Genomic DNA, 10,353 nt, shown 5'->3' with positions numbered 1-10,353 from the left:
CTGCTGAGCTAGATAGAATGTTGCCTATTGATTTTGCCCAAGCAGAAAGAGGTGTCCTGCTCATCCCGTATGGGAAGAATTAAGCCTCTCTTGCTGCTTGTCACTTAGATTGTTGGTTTTCCAATTCACATTGACTAAAAACACTTCCAACCAGCTCTTTTACTCGCTGCCCACATTTAAACTCATGCATATGAGAGCGTTTATGCATTACAATTGCGACCCAGTCTGTGAATATTCAGGTGATTTACTGTTTTCTACATGATGCTAAGTATATTCTGTGCAAATATAACCTTAATATCCGAGTAAGGTCATATCAAAGATTGAAATCAAACTTTGATGTTCATTATCTCATCATTCGATTCTAGACTTAAATCCACTGTAAGTCGCTTTGGATAAAAGCATCTGCCCAATGCATAACTTTCATACGTTAGAAACGGATCAACAAAAAGAAACGTTTGTCACATTTATTGACTGATTGATGTTCAGGGGAAATACATGATGACAAAGTGCATAAGGAATTACATTAATAATTTAAAAGCCTATTACTTGCAGCAAATCACTGGATGTGATACCCGATCTTTTCATTGTGTTTAATGTAATTTTTGGTTATATATTGGGCAATCATTCATACAAGACATTTTATATGATTGAACCATTATAAGCAGACGCGGCACTGAAAATTTTGACAATATTTAAAGTCATCTGTATATAACAGGACACATTTCATAAAATATTATCATTATAAATGACCAAATAACTATATGCTAACAAATCTAAATATACAATATTGTCCCCAGGGAACAGACATTTTCATAAAAAGTATATAGATTGGCTGCACTGTAAGTCCCTATGAATAAACGCAAATTTAAATGTGACGCATATCTAAAAAACAGATTTAAGTGGTGACAGTGGCATACAGGTGGCAAAAATGAGGTATAACATAGGAAAAAACTTTTGTTGAGCACACAAAGCATCTAAAGTAGTGCATGTTCATGTTACTTTTCTCCAAAGTCTTCTGAGGCAGTCAGGGGGAAATTCAGGCACACAGGTGGTCAGAAAGCTTTCTGTTTTCTCAGCTTCTGTTCACTGTGGACACAAACAACATGCCATTTATATTTACAACAGCCAGACCACACATACTGGCTTATACTATTAACTAAACAATCATTAAACATATATTGGCCATGTATGCAGATACACTGGCCCTATAAAGCATTTGGACATTTAGGTCACAATTAGAAACTATAAACTTCAGTGTATTAGAAAAAGAAATAAAAAATTGTCCTCTGCAAACATGATGCTAAATGCTTTTTTTTTTAGATCTTCTTTGGTGGACAGACAGATACCACAGATCGATGGATTGACAGACAGACATATTGAAAGATACCACAAATCCATAAATAGACAGAAAGATAGATAGATACAACAGGTAGACGGACAGACAGATACCACAGATAGATATATGCCACAGGTATAGACAGGCAGACAGACATATTGATACACACCACAGATACACAGACAGATAGACACCACAGATAGATAGTAAGACAGACAGACAGATATATATATACATACCACATATACACCACAGACAGACACCTGTTCAATTTCTCATTAATGCAATTATCTAATCAACCAATCACATGGCAGTTGCTTCAATGCATTTAGGGGTGTGATCCTGGTCAAGACAATCTCCTGAATTCCAAACTGAATGTCAGAATGGGAAAGAAATGTGATTTAAGCAATTTTGAGCGTGGCATGGTTGTTGGTGCCAAACGGGCCAGTCTGAGTATTTCACAATCTGCTCAGTTACTGGAATTTTCACGCACAAGCATTTCTAGGGTTTACGAAGAATGGTGTGAAAAGGGAAAAACATCCAGTATGCGGCAGTCCTGTGTGCAAAAATGCCTTGTTGATGCTAGAGGTCAGAGGAGAATGGGCCGACTAATTCAAGCTGATAGAAGAGCAACTTTGACTGAAATAACCACTCGTTACAACCGAGGTATGCAGCAAAGCATTTGTGAAGCCACAACACGCACAACCTTGAGGCGGATGGGCTACAACACCAGAAGACCCCACCGGGTACCACAGTTGAAAATTGGACAGTTGAAGACTGGAAAAATGTTGCCTGGTCTGATGAGTCTCGATTTCTGTTGAGACATTCAGATGGTAGAGTCAGAATTTGACTTAAACAGAATGAGAACATGGATCCATCATGCCTTGTTACCACTGTGCAGGCTGGTGGTGTAATGGTGTGGGGGATGTTTTCTTTGCACACTTTAGGCTCCTTAGTGCCTACTGGGCATCGTTTAAATGCCAGGGTCTACCTGAACATTGTTTCTGACCATGTCCATCCCTTTATGACCACCATGTACCCATCCTCTGATGGTTACTTCCAGCAGGATAATGCACCATGTCACAAAGCTCGAATCATTTCAAATTGGTTTCTTGAACATGACAATGAGTTCACTGTATTAAAATGGCCCCCACAGTCACCAGATCTCAATCCAATAGAGCATCTTTGGTATGTGGTGGAACGGGAGCTTCGTGGCCTGGATGTGCATCCCACAAATCTCCATCAACTGCAAGAGGCTATCCTATCAATACGGGCCACATTTCTAAAAAATGCTTGCAGCACCTTGTTGAATCAATGCCACAATTAACAGAAATTTACACAATTAACAATGAGAAAAGTGACAGAGCAAATTGAATCACTATAAAAACAATGCCAAGAGACAAAAAACAGGCACCGTTCTTTGTTTTATCCATAACATGAGTTCCCCTTAATTTATATTCTATAACAGCAGCATTTGTCTCTTTGTGCTTTGCTGCACTGACTAACTCTTCAGCTCTGAACGCATTGAAGATCTGATCACTGTTGCATGGAAGAAGACAGGTCAAGGGCCAGTGATATCTATAGCAAGTTCAGCAGTATAATGAGCACGCTCTCTTCTGAGCAGTTCATCAGGGTTTTACTGCGCACTTGAGCTCTCCGTGGAAAACAAATCCAGCTTATTAACCAAATAAGTATCATTTTTGTCTCGGCGGCCGCATGTAAATTTCACCCTTTAGTAAAAAGAAAATCGCATAACCTTGTATTCCCCGAACGCCTCGCTGCCTGTGTCGGACAGCTTAGCATGTACAATGGGCTTGTTGGCGACTTCGACGGCATGTCTAATGCAAGACCTTTCTCTCCGCTTAATTCCAGAAGGATAGGCAGGCTCGCGCATGCTAAAATTATTCAAACACAGATAATTAGCGGGAGAAACAATCAGCCGCATGAATAATAATAATCCGCAGCGGTGAACATTATAACTTTTGAGCATGAGAATAAGATGGATGTAGCTACCCGGGGAATGAGCTTATCAAATAAAGCTCGGGAAATGTGCCCCGAATGAAATGAGTCAATCATTTTAATGTGCGAGAGAAGCCCTGCAGAGAACAAATAAGCAATCACCGCATCACGCGGGGCGAGCAATTGAACCTGCTGCACAATTAGGCAGGGTCACATTCGGCAAGGGCCGCGAGCACTCCGTGTGCTAATGAGCTCTCCGCGTGCCAGGGGACGGAGGAAAGACAGACGGTTACGGCCAGGCAAGGGGTTCAAGAGAATCGAGAGCCTACAAAGCGCAGCACTTATGGTGTTATAGATTTAGCCCTTCGTTAAAAGTCAAATGAACAGAAAAGAATGACGTGAGACGCGAACGGCACCGGATGAGGCGGGGGTAAAAAAAAAGGCTGACAGACAGGCGGTAATGAGGGCAGTTAGCAGCAGACAAACACTCAGGTACGCCAGCTCACCGTGAGGCGGGTGAACAGGCCCCGTGGCGCAGGCTTTCAAAGCAAAGTCAAAGTTATTAAGTATTCAATCATATAAAAGGAAGAGGATGGCGTGAAAGGTTGCGGACCAAAGCACTTTTGCTCCAGTGCATTAAGAGGCTATGCATCGGCTCCAAGTCTGCGTGAAAAGAAATAGATTGCCTCCTCAGAAGATGGCAGCTTCCTCAACCCCCTCCTCTTTTTCTCTTTAATAACTGCAATCTGCTGTGAAAATCTGATCCCAAGTACCATTTACGCTGCACCCAGATAACTTCTGCTTGGGAAAGCGTACAATATGAATATTTCATTCCCTGATATCCAAATAAACATGCCAGGCTTTCCATCAATCTGGGGACGTCGCGAGCGAACCGAAAGTGAAATTGCTAATGAATAGCAAGGTTTAGTCTATTCAAAATGTATACATTTGTTAAAAAAGTGGCTGTAGCACATCGATGAACATCTCAAAGGTCTTCATCGAGGCCAGCTGTAAAACATATTTACCCTCCTTCAGAGTGGTATAAACTCAGCCATGCATTTTTGATGGAGCGACTTGTAAGTTATTTATCACAAAAATCAAGCGAAGATACTAATAGCTGAAACTACCATTACACACTCCCCTAACTCATCTGCCTATCCTGGGAAACCCATCAATATATACTGTATACTCATCTGAATCAGGTTGTTTGTGAGGTCTCAGCAGATTTGTAACATTACACCTGCTATAAGAGATTTAGTAATGACTCTTCTTAATGAAAGCAGGGTTTTTCATCCAGGCAAAATGAGACCTGTACATCATAAATAAACCACAAGCCTGCGTGAGCAGAGCTGGTATCTATCTGCCATCTATTTATTTGTGTTTCCTTTTAAAGTCTGGAATATGTGTGAACATTTTAGTCATCCAGTCTGAGGAAATAAGCTGGAAGCGTGTTTGTCTTCTACTTGTTTTAGCATCTTGCCAAAAAAAAGTGTGCATTATGGTTTAAATCAGCATTAGTGTAAATGTTGATAAATAGGGGTGTGTGGGGCAAAAACTAATGTGGGGTTAGTTGTAACACGGACTGTTTACATTGTTGCACAAGGTTGAGCATTTTGTTTTTCCGGTATTTGTTTCACACTGTCAAAAGATGATCTCCTGCAAATAATTGGAAAGGTATAATGTTTTTCCAGAGACTTATTGATGAACGAGTGTTTTGGCGGCATGTAAGTAATTTTTTTCATCATATGTTTTTATTGGTTTCTAAGTTGGGTGTGTAAGATACCAAAACCAATGTTATGTCATATTAATCAGTGTCTTGTTGATTAAAACATAGCATTGTTTTGAAATATGTCTGCAGCTCTTGCCAACTTTTTTGGTGGGCTTGAAAATATTTTTACCCTGCGGGGTTAATTGTAACGCTGTGTTACAACTAATCCCTCAGCACTTACGATATGAAAACCGCTAACATGAGTGTAATTCTTGCCGTTGTTTTAAATAGGCTACACACGAATGATTGCTGGCTGCCAACAAAATAAATGTGCCTGTCTTATCAAAAATCGTGTTTCAAATGTATTTTTGTTCATATCTTTAATATTGATTGAATAAGGTCACGTCAAAGATTGAAATCATAATGACATGAATGGCTAAAATCAGACTTTGATGCTCATTATCTCAGAATTTGATTTTGAAACTGTAGTATGGTTATTACAGACTGGGTCAAATATAAAAAAAAAAATTTGTCATAATTGTGCTGCTTTTTCTCACATATTTAGACATTTGTATCCATGTATAATTGAACTATTGTTAGAAAAGGGCTGGATGAATGAATACAGTGTGGATACCCGTCTATTATAGACAGATATATAAACAATATCCACTTCAAGTATATAGACAAAATAGTATTGAAATATTTGCCTGCAAACTTAATTTTTAGCAAGTGTTACAACTAACCCCCTGCCTGTTACAATTAACCCCACCTATGGGGTAAGTTGTAACATTTACTTCTGTCCATTTGGTGTAATTGTCCAAGAATGGTAAGTAATAAAAACAAACTTCAAATGTTAATTTGTAGCAAAAGATGTGTGTGTTGCTTATTTATTAAATATATAAAAAATATAATTAATCAAACTCAAATATTTTTTGAATGATTGAGCCAAAACCAAAAAGTGTAAGGTTGTGCCCCGCAATCCCCTGCTTAAAAAAAATAATTTTAAAGATGCCACAATGCTTCTTGCATTATCACTCAAGAGACATGGTCCCTACTGTAAAGCAAAATCTTGGTGTCAGTCTAACTTCTTTCTCTCTAAAACTTCAGAAGTAGCATAACTCAGAGCTGTCAGTCCTTGAACAGGTCACTGTCTCTTCTACTCTTACTCTGTAATTAATAATGAAATAAGGTGCCATGTGGAGCAGCTTCTGGACCTTGAGAACAAACTGGGATGACAATGGATTCAACCAGGCTGTACAGAATCATCAATAAGGTCAACACTGCCTGAATGATTGGGTTCAGACCGGCAGGTCCAACCCTTGGGCCTCCACCATACCAAAGTTCTCCAATCACCTCTAAACTTTTCCTTTCAAATTTCACAAGTGTGAATCAGCTCAGACCCTATTACAGAAGATAAGCCTTTACCTACAGAGCGGGATCATCTCCACAGCGAGGGAACAGACACTCCAGAATGAGATGGCTAATGGTGACACAGACCTGGGCTCTGGTTATTGGACACCTTTTCTCTGCATCTGATAGAAATACCAATCTAATCACAACAAAGACGGACTGGCTGATGCTATGCATGAAAGTATAGGATAACAGAGAATAGGAGACATGGAGGAAAAGAGAAAAATAATGAAAAGAGACGGAGAGAGATACGTAATAGCACCCGCATTCAGAAAGAACTATGAGAGAACAAGATAGAGCAGGCTGGACAAGTGATTTGATAAAAGGCCTGCATATGAGGTCTGTATGCAAGGATGACTACAGGGCGTAATGGGTATCTCAGTCACAAAGGTGGTTAAGTGTGGAATAAAAAAACAAAAGGAGCATTTTAGCACCATGCTATTTATGTTTAAAGCAGTAATAAGAAATAAATAGGGTACCTGAGCTTAAACCAACAAATTAAAATATTGTATAAAAACTATTTAAAAAGGGAAAAAGCTTAGAGCAAATTACTAATTTAATAAGAACATTCAATATCTAAAATATATGTTTGCAGGCTGTGCTGGAGTATGTTTACAGGCTGTGCTGGAGTGTGTTTAAAGGCTGTGCTGGAGTATGTTTACAGGCTGTGCTGGAGTATGTTTACAGCCTGCCCTGGAGTATGTTTACAGGCTGTGCTGTTGTATGTTTACAGGTTGTGCTGGAGTATGTTTACAAGCTGTGCTGGAGTATGTTTAGAAGCTGTGCTGGAGTATGTTTACAGGCTGTGCTGGAGTATGTGTAAAGGCTGTGCTGGAGTATGTTTACAGGCTGTGCTTGAGTATGTTTACAGCCTGCCCTGGAGTATGTTTACAGCCTGCCCTGGAGTATGTTTACAGTCTGTGCTGTTGTAGGTTTACAGGCTGTGCTGGAGTATGTTTACAAGCTGTGCTGGAGTATGTTTACAAGCTGTGCTGGAGTATGTTTACAAGTTGTGCTGGAGTATGTTTACAGGCTGTGCTGGAGTATGTTTACAGGCTGTGCTGGAGTATGTGTAAAGGCTGTGCTGGAGTATGTTTACAGGCTGTGCTGGAGTATGTTTACAGGCTGTGCTTGAGTATGTTTACAGCCTGCCCTGGAGTATGTTTACAGCCTGCCCTGGAGTATGTTTACAGGCTGTGCTGGAGTATGTTTACAGCCTGCCCTGGAGTATGTTTACAGGCTGTGCTGTTGTATGTTTACAGGCTGTGCTGGAGTATGTTAACAAGCTGTGCTGGAGTATGTTTAAAGGCTGTGCTGGAGTATGTTTAAAGGCTGTGCTGGAGTATGTTTACAACCTGCCCTGGAGTATGTTTACAGGCTGTGCTGTTGTATGTTTACAGGCTGTGCTGGAGTGTGTTTACAGGCTGTGCTGGAGTATGTTTACAAGCTGTGCTGGAGTATGTTTACAGGCTGTGCTGGAGTATGTTTAAAGGCTGTGCTGGAGTATGTTTACAGGCTGTGCTGGAGTATGTTTACAGGCTGTGTTGGAGTATGTTTACAGGCTGTGTTGGAGTATGTTTACAGGCTGTGCTGGAGTATGTGTAAATGCTGTGCTGGAGTATGTTTACAGGCTGTGCTGGAGTATGTTTACAGCCTGCCCTGGAGTATGTTTACAGCCTGCCCTGGAGTATGTTTACAGGCTGTGCTGTTGTAGGTTTACAGGCTGTGCTGGAGTATGTTTACAAGCTGTGCTGGAGTATGTTTACAAGCTGTGCTGGAGTATGTTTACAAGCTGTGCTGGAGTATGTTTACAAGCTGTGCTGGAGTATGTTTAAAGGCTGTGCTGGAGTATGTTTACAGGCTGTGCTGGAGTATGTTTACAGCCTGCCCTGGAGTATGTTTACAGGCTGTGCTGTTGTATGTTTACAGGTTGTTCTGGAGTATCTTTACAAGCTGTGCTGGAGTATGTTTAAAGGCTGTGCTGGAGTATGTTTACAGGCTGCGCTGGAGTGTGTTTAAAGGTTATGCTGGAGTGTGTTTACAGGCTGCGCTGGAGTGGGTTTACAGGCTGTGCTGGAGTATGTTTACAGGCTGTGCTGGAGTATGTTTACAGGCTGTGCAGGAGTATGTTAACAAGCTGTGCTGGAGTATGTTTAAAGGCTGTGCTGGAGTATGTTTACAGGCTGTGCTGGAGTATGTTAACAAGCTGTGCTGGAGCGTGTTTAAAGGCTGTGCTGGAGCGTGTTTAAAGGCTGTGCTGGAGTATGTTTACAGGCTGTGCAGGAGTATGTTAACAAGCTGTGCTGGAGCATGTTTAAAGGCTGTGCTGGAGTATGTTTACAGGCTGTGCTGGAGTATGTTAACAAGCTGTGCTGGAGCGTGTTTAAAGGCTGTGCTGGAGCGTGTTTAAAGGCTGTGCTGGAGTATGTTTAAAGGCTGTGCTGGATTATGTTCACAGGCTGTGCTGGAGTATGTTAACAGGCTGTGCTGGAGTTTGTTTAGAGGCTGCACTGGAGCATGTTTACGGATGTGCTATGTTACCTTAAGTCTTTCTGTCTCCATTCTCTCATTATCCAACTCAGCTTTTAGCCTTCGAATCTCTCCCTGCAGACCTTTCACGTTCTCCTGAAGGTGACTGCATACAGACAAGGACAAATGTTACAGCCAAATCTCATTTCACAAAAATGCACATTTCATATTTTAGTATGCCCATTTCCTAAAATCCATGTTTGTACACATTTTAAGCTGAGATGAGCCAAAAGAGTTTTGGACAGAGGCTTACTCTTTCTCAGCTGTCAGGTGGATGATCTTCCTGCTCTGGTCTTTGATCTGAAGTGCCAGTTTCTCATTAGTGTGCCTAGAGTGGAGCAGGGGCAGAGATAATGGGCAGCAGTGAGGAAGCTGCAAGCTGCTGTCACAATGAGCCATGATGATGAATGATAATGATGTAGTCATTATAAGAGAGCCTCTATCATGATGCAAAAGTTTTTTCACCTCAGACACTTCCTACAGTATACTTCTGAAATGTATGTACTGGTTTGATAACGGACATATAATGGATCCCATAACATGTGATACAATCTGCTGTATGGCCATGCAATACATGTAGAAAGTCCATTGAGCCAGTCATTATCTCAAATAAACACTGAAAGATTTTCAAATGAATCCGCATTAATATTATACTTATTTTAACATATATATAAGAAACATTCTCTAAAACAAGTTAAAATGATTTTTAGATATTTTTATTAAAAATCAAGCAAAAATATATTAATTAAATGATATACATGTTTAAAAAAGCATGCCACGGTAATAAAAAATAGGCTAATACCATGGTGCTTTTGGCTGATTTGTTTTTATGTTTTTACATTTGTAAAGAATGTAAAGAATCTCATGTCCTCTTACTTTTGCTCCTTTACCCACTGGTTCACATTGCTCACGACCAGCTCACTTTCCCTGTGAAGACGAGAGCTGTCACACCGTGCGTCACCCAAACACTGCCGTAAAATGTCCACCTCACACACAGCTGCGTTGTACTTCTGATCGACAGCATCTATCTGCGAGTACATAGCCTCAACCTGCACAAAAAGAGTTATGTTAATATACAAACAGAAGAAGCATCAACAGTGCTGTGATACTCCGGCTGACCTGAGCTACTTTGACTTGGTAGTTCTCCCTGAGAGAGGCCATCTCCATCTTCAGCATGATGACCTCCTCTTCTCTGGACTGCAGGGCTGTTAACTGCTGCTGTGCCCACTGCTGTGAGCGTGACAGCTGAGTGTGCAGTTCTGCCAGTCGCCCTTCACACGCCCGGGCCTGATGGGAGAGACAGAGGAGAAGACTACTCAAGATAATTTTCTTAATTGTTTCTTATATATGTGACAAAACGTCACATGGGCATATTTGTAGCAAATGCAAATAATACATTGTATGGGTCACA

The 10,353-nt window shown here is 40.8% G+C and overlaps 1 protein-coding gene across 2 annotated transcripts in view; it reads right to left on the bottom strand.

The window, feature by feature from the left end:
* Window positions 1–474: 474 nt before the first annotated feature.
* The window catches only part of pmfbp1 (polyamine modulated factor 1 binding protein 1), a 222,662-nt gene continuing 212,783 nt past the window's right edge, over window positions 475–10,353 (bottom strand). For both annotated transcript variants that reach the window (XM_073813011.1, XM_065261479.1), the window contains 5 exons: window positions 10,062–10,229; window positions 9,819–9,991; window positions 9,196–9,270; window positions 8,955–9,048; window positions 475–1,086 (listed from right to left, as the gene is read on the bottom strand). In XM_073813011.1, coding sequence (XP_073669112.1) covers window positions 1,084–1,086; window positions 8,955–9,048; window positions 9,196–9,270; window positions 9,819–9,991; window positions 10,062–10,229 — 513 coding nt within the window. In that variant the 3' untranslated portion in view covers window positions 475–1,083. The remainder of the gene's footprint in view (window positions 1,087–8,954; window positions 9,049–9,195; window positions 9,271–9,818; window positions 9,992–10,061; window positions 10,230–10,353) is intronic.

Source organism: Paramisgurnus dabryanus, chromosome 2 (genome assembly GCF_030506205.2).
Source record: "Paramisgurnus dabryanus chromosome 2, PD_genome_1.1, whole genome shotgun sequence".
Lineage (NCBI taxonomy): Eukaryota > Metazoa > Chordata > Actinopteri > Cypriniformes > Cobitidae > Paramisgurnus > Paramisgurnus dabryanus.
This window is presented reverse-complemented; position numbering and strand designations above follow the sequence as displayed.